The following is a 23,946-nucleotide window of genomic DNA, read 5'->3' as shown; positions in this document are numbered from 1 at the left end:
ATTTTAAAGCCTTATTCAAATTCCATTTCTTTCATAAAGCCTTCCTGATGTGTTCCATCAGTAATCACCACTCCCCTTGAATTATATATAACCTTTTGTATCTCCTTTATGTATTTACTAGTTACTCTGGGGTATTAAAGTTAGCTTTTTTATGTTATAGATTCTTATTATACTTTAAGCTCCATAAGTGAAGTGACCTTGTCTTATATATACTTTGTGTTTTCTCCAGGCATACATAACAAGTACTGTACATACGATAGGTACTTAATAATTCTTGTAGGATCAAATTGAATTGACCAGTGATAGGTTGAATAAATGAAAATTGGAATATAGCATGAATTTGGCACTTCTAAAATGGCAGGTTTTAACATATCATTATCATCATCATCTTTATCACCTGCTCCTCCTGTTTCTCCTCTTTCACTTCTTTGTTCTCTCTGACTGTTCCTTCTATTCTCCTTCTCCTTCTTCTTATGGATTGTTCCCACCTCAAATTGTAACTCCATCATGTGAGTCTAGAGCTTGTTATAAATAGTACCCTACATCTTTTATGAGAGAGAATATGGTGTAGAAAGAATAAAATACTGGGTTTAGAGATAGGAAGATCTGGGAGGGAATGCTGCTGCAGGCACTTATTGACTTTTTCATCACAGACTATTCAGTTTATAACTAGACCACTTTTCTCATATGTATAATGAGGAAGTGGGTCTATATAACTTCTAAGGTTGTTTCTAGTTCTAAGTCTCTGATTCTGTGAACTTGACTTACTCTTCCCTCACGCCTTCCACCTCAGTGATCACTTACTGGTTGTTTGGCAGCAACATAAGATCCAGATATTTAGGATCATAGGAATCTGCCCTCTCATCTGGTATTTTGTCAGGTCCACAAGTAGATCTCAAGCACCTGCTGTGTGCTTGGTTCAATGCCAGATAGAACAGAATAGCAGTCCTTGAAAAAGAAGATCAAGGACTCTGACTTCCTGCTTTACTTGAGAAATCAACACATTAAGGATGAGTAAAAATAGTCAAAGATAGCCTAGGAATAAAGCAGCCAGTTTTAAAGCTGGCAAATTTCTTTTCTGCATAAATAAAGGTATCAGAAAGTAGCAACAGTGTATATGTTAGATACAGCAGAAAATCTTCTCTAAAAGAAATCAATTTCTTCAGTGAACAAATGTGTATGTCTCTTAAATTTTAGTCGGAAGTTAAAGGATTATTGGAATTGAGGATGTTTTAGGATGAAAGAATGTTAGAAATGAAAAGGACCCAGAAACCATTTTATCTATGTTATATGGAGCAAATCACCCAACATGATTTTTACTTCAGTTTCCTTATTTATATGATAGGGATAATAATACCTTCAAAACCAACCTTACAGAGTTGTTGTAAAGATCAAATGAGGCAACACAAAGTGCATTGTAATAGAAGAATGCTTAGAAAAAAAATTTTCCCTCACTATTTCCTCTGCCTACCTGAGAAGAGTATTATGAAATCCAAGGAAGAGAGGCAGTTTGGTATAGGGAGAAATTGTTCAGTCATGGCGAACTCTTCATGACCCCATTTGGAGTTTTCTTGGCAGAGATCCTGGAGTAGTTTACCATTTTCTTTACCATATTCTTCCCAGATGAAGAAACTGAGGCAAACAGGGTAAAATGACTTCCCTGGTGGTGGTGGTGGTGGAGCAGCCAGCTAATAAGTATATGAGACCAGATTCAAACTCAATTCTTCCTGACTCCAGACTCAGTCTCTATCCATTGCACTGCCTAGCTGCCTCTAGGGAAAAGACCATTGGACTAAAAATGGGAGCATTGGAATTTAGCTCCCAACCCTAATTTCAAGTCCCGACTGATCTCCTTACTAACTGTGTGACTATGATCAATTCACTTAATTTCTCTAGCCCAAAATTTCTCGTTTGAATAAAGGAGGATTTGTAGTGATTCTCTTCAGCTGAAATGCCTATTGTCATGTCTTAAGAGATTCTAAGGTACCATACAATTGTTATGTATAATCTGAGAGATTTCAAGCTGGTTGGGACCTCATTAGTCACCTAGTCCAATCCTCTTCCCCAACCTGCACTCTAGAAATAACTAGATCAAAGCCCAGGTTAAGGGGCTTCTCTATGGTCACATAATTAGGTAAGTAGGAGTCAATAAAGGATCAGAAAACAAATCTTTTATTCTAAATTTTGGGCTCATTTCATTGTATTAAGCTACTTTTGTAATATAAGATATTATTATTATTAAAGTTTTTTTTTCTTAGAAGCAGTGTGATACAATGACTAGAAAGCTGGACTTGAAGTTAGGAAAATTTGAGTTCAAATTCTGTTTCTGATCTATATAGGATATGTGCCCCAAGCCAATGCCGTAGGTGACTAAATATTGAGAAAGGCACCATATAGCATCTGTAGAAGAAATTCCTTCATTAAAGAATTGTTTTTGCCAATGACATTTGGTGGAATTCTTATCCATCTTTCCTTAAATTGTAGAAGGGACAGCTGAGGCCAGAAAGGTTCATTGGATTCCTAAAGATTATATAGCTAATTTTTGACAAGTAGGGAAAATCACTTCTATAATCAAGATACAAAGCCTGGATGATATCCCAATGTACTGAAAGTATACTTCTCTATGTGTGTAAGTAATCTCATTCCTTCCTATATTTTCTAAGAGATTGTTCCTCTTATAATCCCTAGTATCTCACTAATCTTCAAACTCTCCCTGTCTCTTGGTTGTTTCTCTGTTTTCCAAAGAAACATCCTCAAAAGAAAAAAAAAACACAAAACAAAAAACCATTTGTTTTTGATACCTCATTCATCCCTGCTGTTTTTTGGCCTTAATATTTCTTACTTTTTGCAACTAAACTCCTTGAGAAGGCTTGAGATTACTACCTCTTTGTTCCCAATTCTTTGCAAAACATTACCCAAGTGGAAATAAAAATGAACATCAGTGCTAGGATCATCAGATTCCAGTTTTTCTTGATGAAATAGAAAAATCCATAACCCAGGGATAACTAATGCTTCTTCCTCTTTCTGTTTTTAATTCTGATCTAATCATTCAACTGAAATTCTCTCCAGAGTTACCAATATATCTTAATCAAATCTCCTGGCCTTTTTTCAACCCTCATTTTTCTTGATCTATTTGCTACCTTTGACACAATTACCTTCTTCTCCTAGAATCATCTCCTAAATTTTTATAGTACCTATGTCACCTTCTCCTCCTACCTGTACAACTAGTCCTTCTTAAACTCCTTTATTAGGTCTTCATCCAGTCTGCATTCTCTAACTATTGGTATCCCACAGAGCTCTATCCTGGACCCTTTGCTGTTCTTCACCTACTATTTCAAATGGTGATCTTATCAACTTCTATGGATTGAATTATCATCTGCATGCAGATAATTCTCAACTCAATTTATCCAGGTCAAACCTTTCCTCTGATTTCTAATTTCACATTCCAACTGCCTATTAGATAATTTGAAAAGGATATCACATAGACATTTTAAATGATACATCCAAAGCTGAACTCATTATCTTCCCTATCCTCAATCCTCTCTATTCCTAGCTTCTCTTTTTAGGACATCATTCTTTTCCCAGTTATCTAGGATTGAAACCTAGATGTCATCCTTAACTCCTTATTCTATCCCACACCTTCCATAATCAATCTATATCAATCTATAACATCTCTTGTATATACCCCCCTCTCTCTTTTTACACTGACAGCAAGTACTGATTACTTCATGTTTGAATTATTGCAATTGTCTTCTATTGGTCTTTATGTATCATGACTCTTCTTTTCAGTCCATTCTCTACTCAGCTATCAAATTAATCTTCCTAAAGCACAGGTATAACCATGTCACACACTCCCCATTCAAAAAATTCCACCAACTCCCTATCACCTCCACAGTCAATTATCAAAACTTTTCTATATTATTCATATACCCTCATAATCTTGTCCCCTTCTATCTTTCCAATTATCCGATACCTTAACCTCACATACTCTTAAACTCCCATGGCACTTATCTCTTTACTTTTCTAGAGCCAGGCTAGCTGAGAATAGAATGTGGAATCTGGAGTCTGAAAGATCTGAATTCTAATCCAGTCTCAGAAACTTATTGGGCAAATTACTCAATCTCTTTCTGTCTCAATTTCTTCAACTATAAAATGAGGATAATAATAACTCAAGGGTTATTGTGGGGATCAAATGAGATTATATTTGTAAGGTGCTTAGCAAAAGGCCTGCCAAGATGAATAATGAGTGCATATTATCTCTCTTTCTCCTTTCCTTCCTTTCTTCCTCCCTCCCTCCTTTCTTTCCTTCCTTCCTTCCCTTCCTTCCTTTCTTCCTTCTTTCCTTTTCCTTTTTTTTTTATTTGTATGATACTCCATACAAATTCTGTACATTTTCACTGCCTCCTCTGCCTGAAATTCTCTTCCTGATGAATTCTCTGGTTCCCATTTTTTCTGAGATCATCTAAAATGTATCTTGTTTCTATATAGTCTTTTTGCAAGTTGTTTCTCCCATTAAACTGTGAGATCCATGAGAGAAGGAATTATCTTTTGCCTTTTTTTGTTTTGTCACTGCTTAGCACAGTGCATATATCACAGTAGGCACTTAATAAATATAGTTGATTAGTCTTAGAAGGGCTGGCAAATGAAATGTGCTACTCTCATTGATTCTGGAAGTTTGGGGGGACTGGAGGTTGCTCCACAGGACTTGGAGAAGCACAAATGTCCTAGTTTAAAACAAAAAAAGATAGTGGGTAGAATCTTTCATTTTAAAAGTGATGAGTTTGACTTGAATTCCTAGCAGCATTCTAGAACATTCTATTCAAAGATTCATTAATAAACACCTAGAAAAAGAAATTATAACTACAAAGAGATCAAATGGCTTCATCAATATTAAGCCAAGAAACACTAATAGCATTTTTGACAGTTACTAGACAGATATAACAGGAGAATATTGCAGATATAGTTTACCTAGAGTGCAGCAAAACATCTGACAAAACTTTTTCAAGCTCTTCTTATGAAAGAAAGATGACTATTAAAAGATAGAAATGTTTGATGAATTCAGAACTGGTTGAATGACTGAACTAAAATAGTAATCCAGCCATTCAATGGCAATTGTAGTGAGATTTCTAATGGAGTATGCAGGGATCTGTGATTTACTTTGCTTTGTTAAAAAATTTTTTTTCAAAAACTTAATGTCACAAATGGCATACATCTCAAATATTTAGATAATACAGAGTTAGAAGTATCAACCAAACACTGTATGAACAGAGGCAGGAACTACAAAGTTCTAGACAGGTTAGAACATTGAGTTACATACCAGAAGACAAAATTTAAGAGGGATAAATGTACATTTTATATTTGAATTAAAAAAATTAAATTCATTAAGTACACATTGGGTAAGGGGTGGATAGATTGCAAATTGTCTTTAAAAGATGAAATAATAGTGTGATATAGCAGCCAAGCCACTGAAAGCCATAGTCTTCAGACCAAGAGAAGCAATAGTCATATCATTCTCTGCCTTTGTCGATGTGTCTGGAATATTGTATTTCGTTCTGGATACCACATTTTAGGAAAGACATTAATAAATCGGAAAACATTTAGAGGAGGACAACTAAAATGATTTTGAAAACTAAGTGAACCAACTTGAGATGTTTAGTCTAAAAAGAAGAAGAGTTAAAAGACAAATGAAAGCTACTATTAAGTATTTGAAAGAATGTTATATAAAAGTCTACATGGAATTAGATTTGTTTTGTTTTGGTCCCAAAGAGCAGAACTATATGATGGGTAAAAATTCTAAACAGGTGAGTTTTGACCTGATATGTGGGTAAGCTTCTTAACAATTAGATCTATCCAAAGATGGAATGGGCTACCTTGGGGGAAGTAAGTTCTTCCTCTTCAACCAAAGGCATGATGACTATTTCATTCTGGTGTGATTAAAAGGATGTTTGGTCAGGTATAGATTTGACTAGATATTTTCCACACCTACAATTTTGATCCCTGAATCATCTTATTCACAGTCAATAGGGACATAGCATTAAGATATAAGGACATTGGAGATAATCTATTCACAGTTGAGAAAACAGAGGGTCAAAGAGGCTAAAAATTGCTTACAAAATCTTGTCTACACAAGTAGGCAATAGTAGAACCAAAATTCAAACCTAATTTACCTGACTCCAAATCCAGCAAAGTCAAGTGCTGTCCAGTTCTCTTTCTAATATATTACATCAATCAAATTCCTTTCCCACTTCTCCCATTCAAAATGACCTTATTATTCTTCATATATTATCATTCTTCCCTGATTGTTCTTGTGCCTGGAATGCACTTTTACCTCATCTTTACCTTTTAGAATCCTTTAGTTTCATTGACATTCTGCTTCAGGAATAATACCTTTTGCATGAAACTTTTCCTGATATCCCAGGCATTAAATGCCCTTCCATCCTAAAACTTTTCTTATTTTTATTTTGTATGTAGTTTAGAGGAAGCTGGATAGTACAATGGATATATCACTGAATCTAGAGCCAAGAGGATTTAAGTTCAAATCTCAGTCCATGTCACTTGCTAGATGTGTGAACCTGCACAAATCACATAATCAGTATCTCAGTCTCTCCATTTGTAAAATTGAGTTTATGATGATAATGATAATAATAATAGTAAAATCTCCCAGTGTTATTGTGAGAAAAAAAGGATATTTTAAAAGTATTTTGAAAAATTTAAAGAGCTATGTAAATTTAATTACTATTGTTATTTTTGTATGCTTATTTATATGCATGCTATCTTCCTTGATAGAATATAAATTCCTGTAGAACAGGGACTATTTCATTTTTATCTTTGTTTCTAGCACTTAGTAAAGTGGTTGGCACATAGTAGGCATTTAATGTTTAATGATTGAACTGTTGATATTAGGATTCATAAACAAAATGAGATTTAAAATGTAGATGTTATTTAGGCTTAGTTCCAAGTCTTTAAAAAGCTGAGATATTGTGAGGAGCAGGTGTGTTACACTGAAGCCTGTGCCAAGCTCGATTGACAATAGTTTACCATGTGAGAGAGTTCTGCATGCCTGATCAGGAAAGTCCAAGCAGAAAATACACATTAGTAACTCACAATTATTCCCACAGTGAGTAATGGGGTTTAATTAAGAATCTGATTTTCAGTAAATTAGTATTTTACACTAGTTATAATTCCAATTTTTCACATCTGTCCAGTCTCATGAACCACTGCATCTGTTGTAAATCTTGACACCCAAGGCTGTATTCTACCCTTGCCATAGCAACATGCATCCGGTTGAAATCCCAGTAGCTCAAGAGGTCAGGAGACAAAATAGTAATAATGAAACATATTTATATGGTGCATGAAATGGTTACAAAAACTTTTACAGATATTATCTTAATGGATCTGTATAATGTCATGAGGTATATGCTGCAAGAACTATTATACCTCTTTTACAGATATGAGGCTCAGAAAGTTTAGATTTCTTGCTCAAGGTCACAAATATAATAAATATTTAAATGAAGGACTTTTGACTCCAAGCCTTTCTGCTATAATAGAATCTAAAGAGTAGACAGGTTCTCAAAGGCCATCAAATCCAACCTGTGTCTGAGCAGGAATTTCCTCAGTAATGCATCAAGAATGGGCAGTTATCTGTTGTTTTAAAAGGAGGAATCTACTACAACCCAGGACCTCTCATTCTGCTCTTGGATAGCTCTAAGAAATAAGCATTTTCCCCCATCCATCAAGCCAGAAAACTTCTTTTCAAATTATAGCCACTGGGGCAGCTAGATAGTGCAATGGATAAAGCACTAATCCTGAAGTCAGGAGGGCCTGAGTTCAAATATGACTCCAGACATTTACTAGCTTACTTATTAGCTATGTGACTCTGAGCAAGTTACTTAACCCTGATTGCTTCTTAAAAATATAGTCATCATTCTAAGCTAAGAATAATGTTTTATCATATACTTTAACATGTATTAGACTACCCTGCTACCTAGGTGGGGGGAAGGAGGGGAAAAGTTGGAACAGAATGTTTTGAAAGGGTAAATGTTGAAAAATTATCATGCATATGTTTTGTAAACAAAAAGCTATAATACAAATTTTTTTTTAAAAAAAGAATAATGTTTTATGGCACCTTGCTCTGGGAAAGCTCCCCTGGTGATGGCTCATACATTGGTTCCCATGGTCGGTGCCTTTCTAATGATTTTGCCCTCACATAAATTTAATAGACATTAAAGTCAATACATCATCTTTGTGATTTCTTTGGTCCTCTTTGATAATGAAGCATGAACAACAATGCTGCAGATTCATCTCTTTTCTCCTGCTGATCTTATATAAAGAAAGAGAAATCAGGCTGTACATGCAGTATTTTTAGGCAGTATGTAGAGGAGTGTATAAGATGGTGAACTTGGGACAAACTCAAAATCAAGAAAGGAAAACCCAGAGTTAAGTTAAACCATAATCTAAGAGCAATCATGCCATAAAACAGGCTTCCTTGAGAAATGATTGAAGAGTAGAAATACGATTCTTAAATGTGAAAGAAACTTCAAGAGACTATTTGGTTCAGTTCCTGCATTCAGGAAGTTGAGGCTTTTCTCTTTTTACCTTTAAGATGAGACACTCAAAACTCTGAAAGGTTAAATTTCACATTCAATGTCATATTTCTGGTAAATAGTGGTAGAAGAACAAGGATTGATTTGGGCCAAATTCTACCTCTCCTACTTTCTGTGACATTGGGCAAATCACTTAACTTCTCCAGTCCTTAATTTCTTAATATCTATAATCAGAAGTTTTAACTAAGATTTCTTCCAGATCTAAAATCTTATGTTTTCTAAAGAATAGAATTAGAAATGTGTTTCCTCCCCATCTAAGTGTTCTTTTCATTATCTATTCTAATCTGTTCTCAAAGGTTTTCAAGAACTATGAGAAAAGAAAAAATAAATGCTATCAAATGAATCATATTCATTAAAAAATATTTCTTAAATATTTATTATGTCCCAAAGACTGTTCTAAGTGATACAGATACAAATAGCAAATCAAGGTAGTCCCTGATCTTAATGAAATTATACTTTAAATGAGAGAAACAACATATATAGGGAGGTTTAAGGTACAGTGGTCCTAAGGCTACTGCTATAAGCACAGATGATAAGGACTGTTATTTAAGTCATGTTGTCAGAAAAAGTAGCAATTCCTGGGAGTTTGGAGGGCATATTATCAGGGCAGATTATAAGGACCTTTCTCCCTTTTCTCCATATGCTAACGTCTCCAGCCTCCAAATAAAATAAAAATGCATGTAACTTTTAAAAAATGCATAGAAATAGATCAAGGTAGTTTGATCATATTTAAGTGAGAAGAGACAAAGGTCAATCATATGGGGGAAGAGTAAAAATTATTTTGGCCTTCCAGAAGCAGAAAGGTAAAGATCCAATAACCAGACAAGGCATTTAATCACTCAAGTAGTATAGCAAGATAAAGTTATATCTGAATTATTCCAGCTGTGAATAGTATGCCGCTTCAAGAGGGTGGGGTGGCATTGGGATGGAGAAAAGTATCATTTATTTGCACACATACATATTGCCACTATATTCTGGTTTATAGAAGTTCTACCCCTACACTCTTTTAAATACCTGAACATAAGACTCAAGACTATTCAATGATTACTTTGCGCAGGATATCTAACATCACCATATACATTCTTCATTGTCAAGTCTAAATAAAGATACTTTTCCACATTATTTTAGTTAAAAAGCAAATCCAAGTTACTTACTTTGATTGTTCCCTAGACCCTCTCGGCCTAACTATAAAATAACATGGAAGTAGTGGAGAAGACTTCCTACATTTAGAAAAATCACCATTGGCCCCAAGATGGAATTTCCTCTTCTGAGGTAGCTTTGAGAGGAATAGAAAATACCAGTCACAAACAGGCTGGAAATGGAAATTCTTCCTCTTGCTGTAGATGTCATTAAGTCAGAAAAGCTGTAATTAGGAAACATAATTACATTTCCCAATTTGTTCACCCTGAATGTTTCTTCTGTTCTTCAGAACTTCCAGGATGTATGCCTGGGAGAGGATAAATGTTTGTTCTTATGTAACTCATGACCTTGCAATTTGAGCTCCAGGCTTGAACAGAACAGATTTAATCCTGGGGGGCCCCCCTTCAAAGAATAATATAATTTTGGTTTAATTTATCCCCACTCAGAGTTTCCTTTGAGAAATCTCATAATATACGCTCATGGCTACATCTCCACAGATGTGAGTAAAAAAGAGCACACCACTCTTCTGCAAGAACCCAATGCATATTGGGTATATTCACCATTTGTTTCATAACCCTTCCCACCTCAAAAAAAGTAGAAAGTAAATACAGGATTCACAATAAGCCATTAAAAATTATTACAATTATCTCCCTTGTGATGGTGAAAACCATCTAAAGTTTAGTGTCCTATTCAACCATCAGACCTATAGCACTAACCTAATAGTTTGGACTTCTCTCCTGAAGAAAAGTGAATCTGGGCCTGTTTTTGAAGAAAGCAATATGTTAATCAATGTGACAACCTCCTTCTCATAAAACTTTAACAAATCCTAAATAATGGAGCAAGGATTCACTCCAAATTCTCTGACTCCAAATTAAATGTTTGCTCCACTAGATTAAATTTCTCTTTGTTTTGTAAAGTTTTATATTATTATACTTTTTGAGAATTATAATTCTGGGAGGTATTTCTGTTTGGGAAAAAATGAAACTAGGGAGAAATAATATAATACAATGTACCTGCCATATCTTTGGACTAAGAACAGTCCCACATATGGCTAATTAGTTTTTCTTCTCTCTCATTGTTTCTTAGAATAATTAATAAAAGAACAATCTAATGTTAATCTGATCTTAAATCTTTATTGCTAACTGTTCTGTGTAATTATAAATTCATCAAATATATTTCAAATACTTACATGTTATAGATTCAAGATGTCAATGACAAAATTATGCTAAACACTCTCATTTTAAGATAATTTAGCACTTATTCTTTGAATACTTAATCAGAAGCACAATATAATAGAATAAGTTTTCAGAACTGAGCTCAGAAATTCAGTCATACAGATTTTCTTTGTTTCTTCTCTGTGATGTGATTTATGTCATAAATTTTTATGGATTTGTTTTGTAGAGAAAGATGGCATAAATTCTGCTTCCCTTTTGGATGGAGACCACCATACATGGCTTGAATGTCCTACTGCTTTCCAGGAATAAGAAAAAGACCCTCTAGTTGTCTTTCTCTACAACAGCTTGGCAATAAAACAATTCTTGAATGGGTCAAGGTTCCAGAAAACTTTCACTTGAATGGGATCAGTTCCTTTCCTTTTAAAATATCAGAAATTGAGCACTGGGAAAGGAGATTTAGCAAAGATGACCCATTTACAAGCTGGACTCAGTCCAGAGACTATAGAGAAAGCTCGTCTGGAATTAAATGAAAATCCAGATATATTGCATCAGGATATTCAACAAGTCCGGGATATGATCATCACCAGACCTGACATTGGATTTTTACGTACAGACGATGCCTTCATCTTGAGATTTCTTCGAGCCAGGAAATTTCACCAAACAGATGCCTTTAGATTACTGGCTCAGTACTTCCAGTACCGCCAGCTAAACCTGGACATGTTCAAAAACTTCAAGGCTGATGACCCTGGAATCAAGCGGGCTCTGATTGATGGATTCCCCGGGGTACTGGAAAAGAGAGATCACTATGGCAGGAAGATCCTTTTGCTCTTTGCAGCCAATTGGGACCAGAGTAGGTAAATGTAGATAGTGTCTTTATTTTTTCTTTTTTTAAAAAAATATATATGCACATAGTAATCCCCACTTGGTATATTTTGTCTCTAGATAATGAGTATTCCACGAACTATTTTCATATGTGGAGCCAAAGGACATTTTGAAATTTAATTCTCCATCGTCCAAAGGGCTTCATTGTTATTAATATCCCTTCTCTAATTTATTGTAGCATTTGAAACAAAGTGGACCATTTATTTTAATGAAATTTGATTGTCCTAGAAGAGATACAGTGGTTCTCTTCTGTGAAAGTCACTAAAAAGCAACTATCTGCAAGCAAAACAATTGCCCTCAGTGCTTTCCTTTCTTTCTGATGATTTCTATCTCCAAATATTTTAAAAATGTTTTCTGTGGTTTTAGCTTTCATACAATACTAACTTTGGAAATAAAACTAGGCTTTGTAATGGGACTGTGTTAGACACTACAAAAACAGGCCAGAAAAATTTTCTTAATACTAAACCAATAGTGGAAAGAGCAGGTAATGGCTGATACTTATTCTTACCATCCTTGGAAATCAGGGGAAAATAGGTACTTGAACTTCAGTCTCAATTTTACCTTAAAGAAAATTTTTTTTGGAAAAATAATTCATTTGTCCTAAAGTTAGACAGGAATGTAGATATGATCAGGTTATATATTGTTCTGTCTGTTTTTTCTGTTCTATGAAGTAGTAATAACAGGAAATTATCCAGACACTACTAAGGAGCCTTTGATGTTCCTGTACCTGGAAATATTTCTAGGTTTTTTTCAAGTTGTAAGAATGTACAACATATAAAACTAAAACTTGAGTTAGCAGAATTTGGCATTCTCTGTGTGCTATAAATTTGGAATTTCATATTTGGGATTATGAAAAGCATATCTGGAATTATGAAAAGCAAGGAAATGTGGAAGCTTATGGAAGCTTATGAAGAGACATATCATGCTGACTCCATTCAAGTTTATTCTATTAAAGCATCCCAGAATTTCCATGTTTTGAGACAGATGATGAGTTTAATATCATTAAGTGGTGGTTTACTTACAAGAAATTCAGAGGGTAGTACTATGTCTAGTTGGGATAAGTTCTGTTTAATTTCTAATATTGAATACTTTAAAAACCGATTGATGGAGATAAGAAAGAATGTATTTGAGGGGAAATAATAAAAATGATTATTAAAAAGTCTTAGACTCTCCTAAAAAGAGTTCTCTTTCATTCTTTGGTCATTAGGCTCTTGTAATCTCCATTTTCTAGATAAAGAGTCTGTGCAAACATGAAGTAAGTTCTTTGAAATTTAAATGTACTATTTGGCTTCAACCTTCTTTCCTCTTTCTCTAACACTGCTTCATAGGGGGGAGAGAGAGAGAGAGAGAGAGAGAGAAAGAAAGAGAGAGAGAGAGAGAGAGACAAAAACAGACAGATAAAGTCCATAAATACAGAGACAGGAAAAGAGAGGAAAGGGAGAGGAGGGAGGGAGGAAAGAAGGAAGGGAAAGAAAAAAGAAGAGAAAGGCCATGAGAAAGACTCATTGGTACTTAAATTAGATATGGAACACTTTTCTGAAAGCTAAAAAGACAAAGGTGCTAATAAAGATAAAAAAAAAAAAAAAAGAACAAAAGCTAGTTCCCTATATTGTTATTTTCAATTGTCCACATCATTTTGTACTCTGCCAAAACTCTTGTTTATTGCTAAAAAACAGAGTCTCTGGGGGATTCTAAAGACCTCAAAGAGCACAGCCCTGCCTAGTGATGAGTTCATTTCATTCTTGCTGGGCTAAAGATGGTAAAGTAATGGGAAAGCATTATATGAAAAGTTTATTGAGTATTAAAATTATTATTAATATATATTAAACTATATAAATCATATTCAGGCAAGTCTAGATGTCTCAAAGGGAAAGTGTAGGCATATGTAGGCATAGATGGGGTCACTTAGTCTCCCAGAGAGGTTCCCTGTTTCTTTGATTTGCTCCATAGATTTGTGAATTTTGTGGAAGTTTTGGAATTGGAAAAACAGATAGCAGCCTATATATTGTGGCTCTTGAGGAAACTAGTCTTCTCCCCAAAATGGATGTTTTCTTAACACTTGGTCTTTGCATCGGTCACATCAGAATTACAGTCAGACAATAGTTTCATCAAAATGATTTCAGTCTAGCTAATGACATTCATATAGTTACTCATGAAATGAAACTGGAAATTTTGGAAATGGCAGAGTTTTTATTTCTGTCACTTAGCTCTAGTATGTAATAAATAATAGGATCCTTTGATTCTAGTCAAGTGAAACCATGAAAAAACATTTTGACAGTGAAAAGACTTTACTATTAGCCCTTTTCCTTTTTGTAACATTCTTGTAAAAACACATTGGTGGTTGTTCATTTATGAACAACAGTTTTATGTTATTAACTTATTCAAATCTTATCTGTTTGTTATTGCTTTGTCCCTAGGGCCCAAGATCTTTTGGTTGAAGTAGGGGCTTTCAACAACAAATAAGGAATCATGGCTCTATTATTTCTAGTGTTGTTAGTGATTGACTATGGTAGAATCAAACTATAAATATGAATCTGGAAGGATTCCACTCATGCTTATACAGGAGTATAATTTCTAGAGGCAACAGATTCTTGCCAATACCTTCAAATTACCTAGAAAATGGGAAAAAATCCAAGGTGTTCTACAGATGACCTGGAAAATACACAATTAGCCTTGGTTTAGCCCAGCACTGGCTAGGAGACACTGGTAAATCAACTAGTCTCAGTTTCTTTATTTCTTTACACCACAGAGACTGAAAAAGTTCTTTGAGGTACCCAGAGGCAAGAAATTATGAAAAATGAAGTATCAACATGTACTGTGTGCCTCAAGATCCTTTGGTGTTAGAAATGAATCTTTTCACTGGTCAAGCCTCCATGACAATACTATGAATAATTCTATACTTCTATATGAAAAGGGATGTGGAGAAATTGGAGGAGGATCAGAGAAAAGCAATGAAAATAATGACTAGGTTAGAAGATAAGATCTTTTAAAAATCAGGTTTTTAAAGAAAAGAAAAAAGAGAATAAGGTTAATTTAGAATGGGAAAAAGAAGGCTAATGAACAACTTAATTACTGCCTTCAAGTATATAAAGTGTTATTATAAGAAGGGAACTTATCCAATGTTCTCTTCTCCAAAGAAGATAGAACTGGAAGAAACAACTTTAAATTGATTCTCAAACTCAATTGGTATGAAGTCTGAGCTATGGCCTAAGGCCAATCAAGACCAAAACAGTATGAATCGTCAGTAGTAACAGTATCTACAAATAATGGCCCAATTCTCTTATAAGAATCACAGAATTTTAGAGCTAGATGTGACCTCAATAGCTATATGCTCTAACCTATACCTTTACAAAACAGGACTGAAATATGTCTGACAAGTGGTCATCTGGCTTTAGTTTAGAGATCACTAGTGAAAGGGAGCCCACCATTTCTTCAAGAAACTCATTCCACTTACAGAAAGTTCTAATTGTTAGGAAGTACTTGCTGATAGCAAGTTTAAATTTGTCTCATTGAAACTTCAACCCCATTGTTCCAAGTTCTGCTTTCTGGGGCCAAAGAGAACCAGAAGCATAGAAATAGAAGTAGGAAAAAAGAAAGCACTGAGTGGGCTTTGTCAGTTTCCCCATTTATAATTAGATAAACTCTGAGGTTCTTTCTAGCTCTAAACTGAATCAATTCACTGCAAAGACTTTAAAGATTTCCCACATTCCATGTCTATAATTCTATGATACTAAATCTTAGTTTTTTTATTTAGCATTTTAAGCAATTCTGTTTCTGAATTACTACTATGTAGCCAACAAGAATATTCTGTAATAGTCTTATTATTTTGTACATCAATATAACTAGCAATGATTTACTATCATAAAAGATACACAAAAATATGAATTGTCGATTTTCAGTACCTAGAGAATAGTGAAAACAATTTTAATTACCTAATCACTATTTCATGTCATTTGTTCTCTTCTATCCATTATTTTAGTAAAATAATAGGTAGCAATATAGCAAAACATTGTAATAGGAAATAAGCTATGCTAGCATGGTACAGTATGACAAATTTTTGCTAACATTTTTTAGTTGGATTTTTTTTTTATTTCAGAGAAAAGAAAACTGCACATTTCAAGAATAGGTGATCTCTATATTGTCTCTCAACTCTAAAATGTTATCATTTCAATTCAATCCAACAAGTGTTTAACCATAACAAAAAGTCCACATAACATGTGGACTGTCTCAAGGGTTAAGGAAATAAGTTTTTCTTAGCTGGAGGACTTCAAGTAGAGTATAGATAATCATTTGACAGTTAATTAATAAAGGAGATTCTGGATCAAATAGGTTGGATTCTAGGGTGAAGACTATTCTAATTCTGAGATCTATGATAAGCCAAAAGACAATTGCAGAGGTAGAAGGTAAAGTCTATTTTAATTCAAATTTTCTTCTAGGTATCCTTGGTGAGATTGATCTCTCCTGCAGGTTCAAAGTTGCTTAAGAAGTGAAGCAGTTTCATATGTCTATATGATTTCTGTTAGGATCTTTTGGGCAGTATCCATAGGAGCCCAGTGATGTCATTACAACCCCTTTATAAAAATGACTTTTGTAATCCCCCTTTTGAAGTCTGGTGAAGTCTGTGGAGTCCTTTTAAGTAAACAAAAATAATTGCAAAGGAAACCAAATATATTAAAACATAGTTATTGAAATATGTTTTAAAACATGTTTCTGGACCACAGGTTAAGAAATATTGTTCTAATACATCTTCTACACAACAAAGGAATCTGATCTCAGGGAAGTCCATCTAAGAAGTTCCTAAACCTATGTTGCGCTGACCCAAACAGCTATACTGATTGGTGTTGAGGCCTTGGAAAATTCTCCTGTCCAAATTCTAGAACTATGTCATTTATGCATCTCAGTTTTGGTGTATTGCAGCATAATTTTGAGGCATCAATACTTCATTGTAGTTTTAATGAGATTCAGACTGCCCTGAAGAGAGCATCAGGGACCAAGATGCTCCTTAAAGCGTAGCTCAGGAAAATCTGTGGGCTTATCCAGACTTTCTCTAAAAGAGAGAGGAAAGGGAAGGAGAAAGTGTCAGATCATCTTAGTGGGAGGAATAAGAAAGCAAGATGGTTGAGGGTATGATTTCAGTGGGAGGAATAAGAAAATAGAATGGTTCATCAATAGCCAGAACCCTGTCAGGAAAGTCTGCTAAGATGTGATGAGATAATTTCAGTCTCCCCTGGAGGAAAAATGAGAAATGACAACTTACTCCCCTGTGGCCCTCAAAATGGAATGGAGAAACGAACATTTAAATAATAAGGGATACAGGTTCCTTCTACACAGTATTCTACATTACTGCAAATTGTGGTTATTGTAAATTACTGCAAAAACTATAAATACTATTATATTATTATTGTTAATAGCAAAAACACTTAAGACAGATGAGTATTTTTACTCCTATGGAATTAATGAATTATCCGTCCATTCAAGAGGGAACATTTTGTGAAGTATTCAAGTGGTTCTAGTCACACTGTCTTATATGGTAACTGACTAACAAATTAGAGATAGCTCTGCTTTCAGATTCCAATCCTAGTCACTGATCTGTTGCTTCCTCTCCAAAGGAACCATTACAATACAATTGTTAATTGACCTGACCTAGGACCATAGAAAATGGTATGGACCCATAGGTCCAATCCCATTACTACAAATACACTATACCCAAAATTTATTTATAGCCAAAGATTCCACCCTGGCTATTTCTTTATTATCTCTAGAAATGTTTGATCATTAAAATTCTATAACAGGATTAGAATTTGATTAGCAATATTTGACTAAATGAACATTATTATTATTTAACAGAGATTCCAAGGACTTAACCTGTTGGAACATAGAATTCCACAGTTGAAAAGAATGTCAAAGATTATCTAGTCTGTTAGGTTGTCACCTTTCTTTTTTCATTTTAAACACAATGAAATTATTTTGACCTTCATCCATTCTATTACGTTTCTATTTTATCCCAGGTTACATGCTAGGCTCTCAAGTTACAAAAACAGAAAAAAAGTAGCTCTGCTCTCAAAGAGCTTACATTATATTTGGAGGAAGACAATTGACATGGGAAAATATAAAATAATTTCAAAGTAAACACAAGGAAATTTCATCTGAGAAAGTTTCTAGTAGCTGAAGATCAAGAAAGATCTCATTTAGCATTTGGCACTTGACTTGAACTTTGAAGGAAGCTAGGAATTCTAAGAAATGAAACTGAGAAGAAAGTATTTTCCAGATACTGAGGGACAGCCTGTGCAAAGGTGGAAGATAGAATATTGTATAAAAGGACCAGTAAATCATTCTTTACGCTGAAATTCCATAAGAATGATTTATTTCCTATTAATACCTTCTCGGAGTCTTTTTAAATACATGAATTAAAACATAATGAAAACTTACACTGAAATACAATTATCAAAATAGTTGAAAAACAGATTTTTCAAATTTTTTTAGTTCTATTATATATTTTTTGAAAACAAGCAATCATCCAAATGATGAAAGGACCACTTTAGATTGATTTTAAATAAGCCTATCTCGCTGCATCTCAGACTTATTGAATAGAAGTGATCCTTTCTCCATGGATCAGCCCAAAAGTTTGATGCATTTTTCTCCCAAACTTCCTTGCCAGAAACACTTTGTCACTGATACTTGGAATTCCCTTGGCGCTAAGCTGTATGCTCATCACTGTCAACAACTTCTTCCAGTTGAGCTCAGAGCCTTTAAAAGCTTCTCTTTGGCAAATTCCCTTTGACTTCCAGGTTAACTACTACCTTTTTGACTATAACTTAGGAACACATCAGGATCATATGACATCTACAAACGGCATGGAAAGGATGGAGGAGAAGAAGACCATTGTTTATCACATCAATTTTCATTCCATTTACTGCTCATAAACGCACATTTATAATCCCAAGAGGTTTAAATACAGAGCATTCTTTACCTTAGAGACAGGAACATCTCTGATTGACAGAGAGTTATGGCATCAAGATTAATTTCTTCTCAGGACGAGTCCTAAATATAGTAGTGAAAGCTAGACCAGACTCTGTTATTTATTTGGTTTTGAATTAAGCAGGTTTCTGCAGTAATCTAAGAACAGGATTTACGTCTAGTTAGGAAGCCAATGACTGTAAAACATGTACAAATAGAACAGTCCTTCTTAATGATGCAAAATCCCTGTAAGACATGTTCAACTTACACCTATAATGGGCATAGCTTACTTAGTGAATAACGAACACATGGCATGTCTGGAGGCCTTTTTACTGGGAAAATTGTAAAGTGCTTCTGGGACATTTATTCTCTCTGTCAGCAACAAGGGGGGGAAGCTTTGTATCTGACCCTTTTTAATCAGGGACCAATAACCTTAGAGAAGCATATCACAGCTCCAACAAATGGCCCAATTCCACCTGAACTCCAGTCCCATGCCCTTCTGTTCTGTAACCACTCAACAACTTTCTTTGCCTTTAAATATGTTTTGGAGATAATCTCTCTTGTTCAATGATATATAGAACTTTAAACAGCTGCTGAGAGTGATTAAATACCACCACTTGGCTAAGGCTGTAAATCAAGCTCAGAAACCATTTATTTGAGGATACTTGAAAGTAGTAGAAGTTATTGCTATGATTCCACCAACAGCAACATCAGACAGGAAAATAAAAAGCCAGTAAATTCTGTTCTGAAGGTTTTAAAGTGATGTGTTGTTTCTTTCCAATACTTCCTCCTCCAGCTTCTCATATTGCTCCTTCCCTCACTACCACATATTTGCCTCCTCCTCCCCCACTTCTCAATATTTTTCTCAAATCCAGTTGTTCCTTCTGCTTCCCAAATCTCCTAGTTTCTTTTTTGTCTTTCTTAAAGGAAATACTGACCATCACTCTTACTTGAATTGCAGTTCAATATTCTGTTGGTATAAGTACAACCTAGTCTGCGGATGCATAATATGTGCAGTAATTTACAGTAACTCTTATTTGAACCAGGTGCAGAGTCATCATCCAACCATAAGAGGCCCTCCATATTTGATTCCATGCTATTTACCCACTTGAAATGCTCATTCTATCCGATTTCCTAAATGTACCCTGTATTCCTCATCTATTTTTTTCTTTAGTTTTCTGCACACAGTAGGCACTTAACAAATATTTACTTAAAGAAATTACTCTTCTTTTGTTTTTGTTCATATTATTATTTCCTTTTCTCCACAGAACTAAAACAGGTGCTAGAGATTATTTAATCCTTCTCTGAACAATTTGCAGATCAGAAAACTGAAGTTCAGAGGATGCATTTGCTCAAATCACTGGCAAAAACAGGATTAGATGTTAGATTTCTCTTTACTTTAGGGACCAATGTGGTTTCTATAACACTGTACTTCCTCCCAGAATGTCCTCTTCTTTCTTCTCTGCCTTATTCAAACAGTTTCCCATCCTTTAAGGTTCATCTCAGTCTCCATCAAAAATTCTTTTCCAAATATACCAGCTCACTTTGATGTCTTTTTTCACTGACCTCTGTTAAGTTTTATGGATTTGATTTGATTTATTTTGTTTTCAATTTATGGGAAAAAATAAGCATTTCTGTAACACAATACAATAAAAAATATGACTGCACATTAAACTGCATATCTCCCACGTTGATCTTGCTATTCCTTCCAAATATACAACTAAATTATCATGTAAATTTTTCCCTTTTTTTTCCTTCCCTCCTCACTCAGCTCTAGATATGCCTACTGTTAGACACACACATATACATATACATCTAAAATTATTATCTATTTGTTTTGGCAAAAAATTGGAAATTGCAGGCATCCCCATCAATTGGGAACTGGATGAACAACTTGTGGTATATTTTTATGCTTGAATATTACTGTGCTATAAGAAATAATGAGAAAAAGAACAAAAAAACAAACAAACAAAAAAAAAAGAAATAATGAGCTCAGTGATCTTAGAAAGACATGGAAAGACTTGCATAGGGACAAGTAGGTGGCACAGTGGATAGAGCACCAGCCCTGAAGCCATCAGGACCTGAGTTCAAATGTGGTCTCAGACATTTAACACTTCCTAGCTGTGTGACCCTGGGCAAGTCACTTAACCCCAGTTTCATCAGCAAAAAAACAAACTGCCAAATCTGATACTGTTTAAAAAAAAAGATTGGCATGAAATGATGAAGAGCTAAGAGAACATTGTGCACAGTAACAGGAATATTGTTTTAAGAATGATTTTGAGAGACTGTTATTTTTAACTATGATAAATAAACAATTTAAAAATAAAGAACATAAGAGATGAATGCTATCTACATACAGAGAAAGAATAATAAATAGAAAAATAGCCCATAATTCAGTTTTCTCTTATGTGCTGTTTTATGTAATTAGTCTTAAAAGATAGTAAATCCAGGGAGGACAGATGCCATATTTATATTTCTTTGAATTCAGCATGGTAACTATTATGGTAACAGACCAGAACTCAGCATTTGGAAGAAGTTCATTCAGATTTGCCACTAACACTGACTTCTCCTTATATCTGTCAGAAGCAACAAGAAGAATTAATGTAGTTTGCCAAACCTATGGTCTTTACTTTTCAGTTTTTAGAAACCAGTTGGATTTCTTTTGGACCACAACATCATTCAATGTTCATTAAATTCTTGTTGAGATTTCAGCTTGTTATAAGGAAGAACTTCTTAACAGAATTGTTTGTTCCCTTTCATTGGAAGTATCATTCGAGAAACTGGTTGGATATTTCTCTGGGATATTTCCTTTTCAGATATCACTTGGACTAGATAATCAGTAGGTACTTTCTATCTCAGATATTCTATGAAGTTATGACTCTGGGGAATATGGAGGAAGGAGATGAATTTTACTTTGAAGAATCTTCATTTTCCCTTGTTCAGGGTTGCTAAGATGTCCAGGATTCCCCCCAAATAAAAATTTGATTCCTAGAATGTCTATGTCTTCTCTCTCTGTTTTTGATCTGTACTTTGATACCTGTAGTCCAACAGATGTGTATAGGTTCAAGGAGAAGTGATAGTTTTCTCACTAGCCACTGATTATTAGTCTATTTTGTGAGTTGAGACAATGAATATTGTATTTTATACCAATAAATATTGTATTATAATATATATTTATTCAAATATAGAATATTTCAGAATGACATTTGATTAGTGGAGGTATTTAAAAACAAACAAAAAACCCCAGAACTTATGTCTCATTTATTTAACACAGTTGGAACATAAAGTGTTCTCAGTATTTGAATTTCCTTTATAACTACAGCTAAAGTGCAAGGAATTTTTGTTGTTATTATTTTAACTCGGTTAGAAATCTTGCTAAAATATATTAGCTGAGGGAGAGTAGTATCATAGTAGAAAAAGCTTGGAACTCACATTCAGGAAGATCAAGGTTTAAATACTGTGTCAGTAATTATTTACTAGCTGTGTAATCTGGCAGAAGTAACTTAACCTCTCTGGGTCTCATTTTCCTCCTTTGTAAAATGAGAGGGTTGGACTGCACTTAATCTTGTTTACTTCATTTTCCTCATCTGTAAAATGAACTGGAGAAGGAAATGGCAAACCACTCCATTTTCCCTGCCAAGAAAACCCCAAAATGGAGTCACAAAGAGTTGAATGTGGCTAAAAATGACTGAATAGTAACAATACAACTTTTTCCTCTCTTTCTCCAAGACTCCCAGATATACTGAATTCAAAGTCAATCTTAATATATCATCTCAATTCCTCTTTGTAAATGTCTCTGGAACTGGTTCTCCTTTCTTTATCATTTACAGAATGATAAATCAAGTTTTCCTCCTGCATCCATGCCAGGGCAACCAAGATATGTTGCTTTATAAATTTTTAAAAATTTTAAATTTGCAAAGTACTTTTCATGCATTTATTCATTTGAGTCTCATGATCCAGAGTATCTCTAGCTCTGAAGTCCTCCAAGACCAAGAGCCAAAGGGCAGCAAGCAAGGGGATTTTGCTCGGTGACCCTTCAGGTGCAATGGGACAGAAAGCTGGGAGGAGACATGGGAGAGGCCTGATATGTGAATGTGTCCTATACAGGAACCTCAAACCCGTGACAGGGGTGTGCATAGATCAGAGGCCAGGGAACCTCAGATGTTGGGGAATGAAATCTAGGACCTTTGTCTTTAACATGTGTGAATGTCAGTGTGTGTTCATGTATTCAGTAATGATGATGATTAAAGTGTACTTGGTATCAAGGAACCTTGTCCACACTGACAGTGATTATAGATGTTTGAACACTAAAAAGTAAGAGAAAAAAACTAAGAATTTGGTTTGGCTGTGTAAAAGTATTACTAATTACAGTACAGTCATTTATGTGAATCACATACTATTTATTCCTGATTACTATGTGGCACAATAATGATTATTTCTATCACTGGCTGCGTGTCAGCTTAACTTCCTTTTAAATTTTGATTATAACAGCAAACCCGACATACATATATGCTATGTTTTTTTAATTTGTTGCTCATGAACCTATGCACACCTTTGCTCACAGCTTTTAAAAAACTTCAGAAGGAGTGTTACTTAGATGCTTTTTCTCCTTTTTTTCTATTTTAGGTCACCTCCCCCCTAATCCATCTTCCCACCATCCTCTTTCTAGATGGTTGACATTGCCAGATCAATGAGATATTACTGTTTCATTAGGAAATCCATAGAAATCTAAATAGCACTTGTCCAAAAGGATTAGCTCCAGGCACTAATATGCTAGGAGCTGAGAGAAGGGAAAGAACACATCTTCCTCAATAGAGTGAGCATCCATGCTTTCTCCCAAAGATGACCCCAGTGACTTTGCCTCCCAGTCTTCTGGAAGTGTTGATAATTATCTTTTCGTGAGACTTTCTGAAGGGATAGGTCACCTTATCCCTAGTAATGGAATCATCTTGTGTTGTGATGGCAATTCCTCCCCCTATCTTCCGAACTCCTCTCCCAAATAAGTTTGCCCTTTGTGGGTGCTTTCTATTGGCTACAATTTTAGTGATCCATTTTGTTCAGTCATTTCAGTTATGTTTGACTCTTTGCGATCCCATTTGTGGTTTCCTTGGCAAAGATACTGAAATGGTTTGCCATTTTCTCCTCAAGATCATTTTACAGATGGGAAAACTGAGGCAAAAGGATAAAGT

At 34.7% G+C, this 23,946-nt stretch overlaps 1 protein-coding gene across 1 annotated transcript in view; it reads left to right on the top strand.

Moving 5' to 3' along the window:
* Positions 1–23,946, top strand: part of CLVS1 (clavesin 1) — a 200,032-nt gene that overhangs the window by 14,163 nt on the left and 161,923 nt on the right. Inside the window, exon 2 of the mRNA XM_031946360.1 lies at positions 11,145–11,772. Coding sequence (XP_031802220.1) covers positions 11,318–11,772 — 455 coding nt within the window. The 5' untranslated portion in view covers positions 11,145–11,317. The remainder of the gene's footprint in view (positions 1–11,144; positions 11,773–23,946) is intronic.

This window comes from Sarcophilus harrisii, chromosome 1 (assembly GCF_902635505.1).
Source record: "Sarcophilus harrisii chromosome 1, mSarHar1.11, whole genome shotgun sequence".
Lineage (NCBI taxonomy): Eukaryota > Metazoa > Chordata > Mammalia > Dasyuromorphia > Dasyuridae > Sarcophilus > Sarcophilus harrisii.
Note: the sequence above shows the minus strand (reverse complement) of the source record. Positions and strands in the feature narration are given on the sequence as shown.